Genomic DNA, 2,501 nt, shown 5'->3' with positions numbered 1-2,501 from the left:
GAAATTTGACATTCAACCTTTAATAAAATTAAATATAAGTAATGTTATTAAATGTTCCAACTGTAAACTGTGTCAACTGCTGTAGAGATACTTGTATACAATTATTTGGCATTAAATATGTATATAGTTAATTTACTATTATAGACATTAAATGTGGTAAACACCTGTCCTTTGTTTCACTTACTTAAACACACGTGACTATCTACCAAATACCTGAAATATCATATCGTCATATCCTGACCCATCAGGAAAGAGATTATTCATTATACAATGAACAGGAACATGAGACGTGGTTGTCAGTAACACCAGTGAATCTCATGCTTACCAAGTTCTTTACATACACAAAGAAAAAAGTATATAGATCCTGTATTGACAGTCAGACTGGGTGGACATCATGACAGCCTTTAGCTCGTGCTTTCTAGAGTTACGTGTTGTTACTGAATCACGTTAGGAATTTGTTAATAATTGTGATTATTTCTTAAAGGAGTTTTGGTTGCAGGGAGCTTTTAGTTTTAATTCAAAACTGCTCACATTGCGATCATTGTTAACGTTTTGGTCTCCACTACAGAAACACTAGCTGACTGATAAAGTCTGATCAGGTTGTCTGACGTCGACTGCTGTTAGTTATTAGTTGAAGTAAAAGATGTCAGTACTTCTCAGCTGTTTATCTGTCTGCCTTTCCTCAACAGGAAGTCATCAGAAAAGACTGGATGTTCAAGCTGGTTGGAAAGGAAACATTCACCGTGGGAAGCACAAACACCAAAGCCACCATAGTCATCGAGGCCATCAGCGGGTTCGCCTACGAGTACACGCTGGAGATGGACGGCAAGAGTCTGCAGAAGTTCATCAACAACAAGAATCAGACCACCAAAACCTGGCTGCTCAGAGTGGACGGCGCCGACTGCAGGGTGGTTCTGGGTGAGTTCTGTAACCGCAGTGAGGGAATGTAGGTAAACGCTGAAATATAATCTGCTCAGGTTGAGCTCAGTGCGGTTATTTTAGGAAACATGACTACAGCATCGATCTGGAATACACACACTGAACCCCAGTCAGTTCAGAGCAACGTCATTCAGTCATTCAGGGATTGACGGATCATCTCATCAGGACTGATACATGTGTGCAGGCGAGTTTATGGAGCCCAGAAATAAACAAATATACAGCGTATGTAGATAATCATAAAGTGGGCATGTCAATAATGTTATCACTGTAATATTATTACAAGTTACTGCCCAACACTGGTACCAGTAGATGCAATATAGGTTATTATTTTAGCCTGTAATCATTTGCTTTAGTGGAAGAAAACTGAAGTTGGTGGTAACAGTTGTATAGAAAAGATACATTTAAGTGACTTTATTCAGATTAATTCTGTTCAATTTCACTTAATATCTGTTAAAAAAAAAAAACAACAACAACATGTTGATCAATCCTCAATTATGAATAAACACTGTTCTCCTTCTGTCCTACAGAAAAGGACACAATGGATGTTTGGTGCAACGGGCAGAAAATGGACACAACGGTGAGAATCAACAAACTCTATTTAAATATATATAAATAAATCAATATAATAATAATAATACTTTCAATTGGTTTAAATCTCAGTGAGTCAGCTCAGATCACCTCGTCCAATGTGGTCGAAATGTGGGAAAAATGGTTTAATTGCAGCTTTTTTAAAGGTTTCATAAATCTGAAATGATGTTTTCAGAATCAGAATCAGAATCGGGTTTATTGCTAAGTACGTTTTTACACGTACAAGGAATTTGCCTTGGTGTGTATAATTAATGTAATGTATATATACAGAGTGGGTGTCCTTTCAAAATAAGACATTTAAAGGAAACAAGTCTGTATCTGTGGATATAAAAAGGCCGATGCCACTCTGAGATACAAAAACATTCATATTTTTCCTCACTAATGACTCGATGGCATCCTAAAACTCTGACTTTCCACAGGGAGAGTTTGTGGATGACGGCACAGAGACACACTTCATGGTGGGGGAGCACGGGTGCTGCATCAAGGCTACGAGCAGTGGGAAGAAGAAGAGCGGCATTGTGCACTATTTACTGCTGGACGGGGAGAAAATACCAGCTTCGACACAATAGCTGAGAACTTTCAAAGAGACTGTGTGGATGAGCACATGTAGAAATACCAGGCAGATACAAACAACACTGGCTGCGCTTTATTTTGAAGGATCTGTTTTTCCATTTGGTTTTGATGACACATTTTGAGAATATGTTCATGTAAATAATGCAAATAAACACTGAAAATGTGCAGCATTCACTTTGTTGTATGTTTTTATTTTCTACTGGGTGATTTATTTATTATTTATTATCTGTGAACTAATATATGTTGTATGGTTGATAATAAAGTGAATAAAGTTCATTTATGGCAGCCATGTGACGGGATTTTCACAACTGATGTATTCATGTAAAGAACAGCACAGTTATTAAGTTTATGGCAAATTATTCAATTAGTTAATGACATATGATTGAAGTATCGTACTTCAG

The 2,501-nt window shown here is 37.1% G+C and overlaps 1 protein-coding gene across 1 annotated transcript; it reads left to right on the top strand.

The window, feature by feature from the left end:
• Window positions 1-597: 597 nt before the first annotated feature.
• LOC118339906 (fas apoptotic inhibitory molecule 1-like) lies at window positions 598-2,259 on the top strand. The gene is made up of 3 exons (XM_035677721.1): window positions 598-918; window positions 1,467-1,516; window positions 1,947-2,259. Exons 1-3 carry the CDS (start codon window positions 711-713, stop codon window positions 2,094-2,096), a joined length of 408 nt encoding a protein of 135 aa, XP_035533614.1. The 5' UTR covers window positions 598-710; the 3' UTR covers window positions 2,097-2,259.
• Window positions 2,260-2,501: the final 242 nt, after the last annotated feature.

The sequence above is a fragment of the Morone saxatilis genome, unplaced genomic scaffold (assembly GCF_004916995.1).
Source record: "Morone saxatilis isolate NCDOM2014 unplaced genomic scaffold, NCSU_SB_2.0 Contig6, whole genome shotgun sequence".
NCBI lineage: Eukaryota > Metazoa > Chordata > Actinopteri > Moronidae > Morone > Morone saxatilis.
Note: the sequence above shows the minus strand (reverse complement) of the source record. Positions and strands in the feature narration are given on the sequence as shown.

Bases quoted from the DNA above. Each gene is read 5' to 3' on its own strand.
- LOC118339906 (XM_035677721.1), top strand. From the start codon at position 711: ATGTTCAAGCTGGTTGGAAAGGAAACATTCACCGTGGGAAGCACAAAC. The intron at 919-1,466 runs GTGAGTTCTGTA...TCTGTCCTACAG, and splicing joins CGACTGCAGGGTGGTTCTGG to AAAAGGACACAATGGATGTT. The intron at 1,517-1,946 runs GTGAGAATCAAC...GACTTTCCACAG, and splicing joins GGCAGAAAATGGACACAACG to GGAGAGTTTGTGGATGACGG.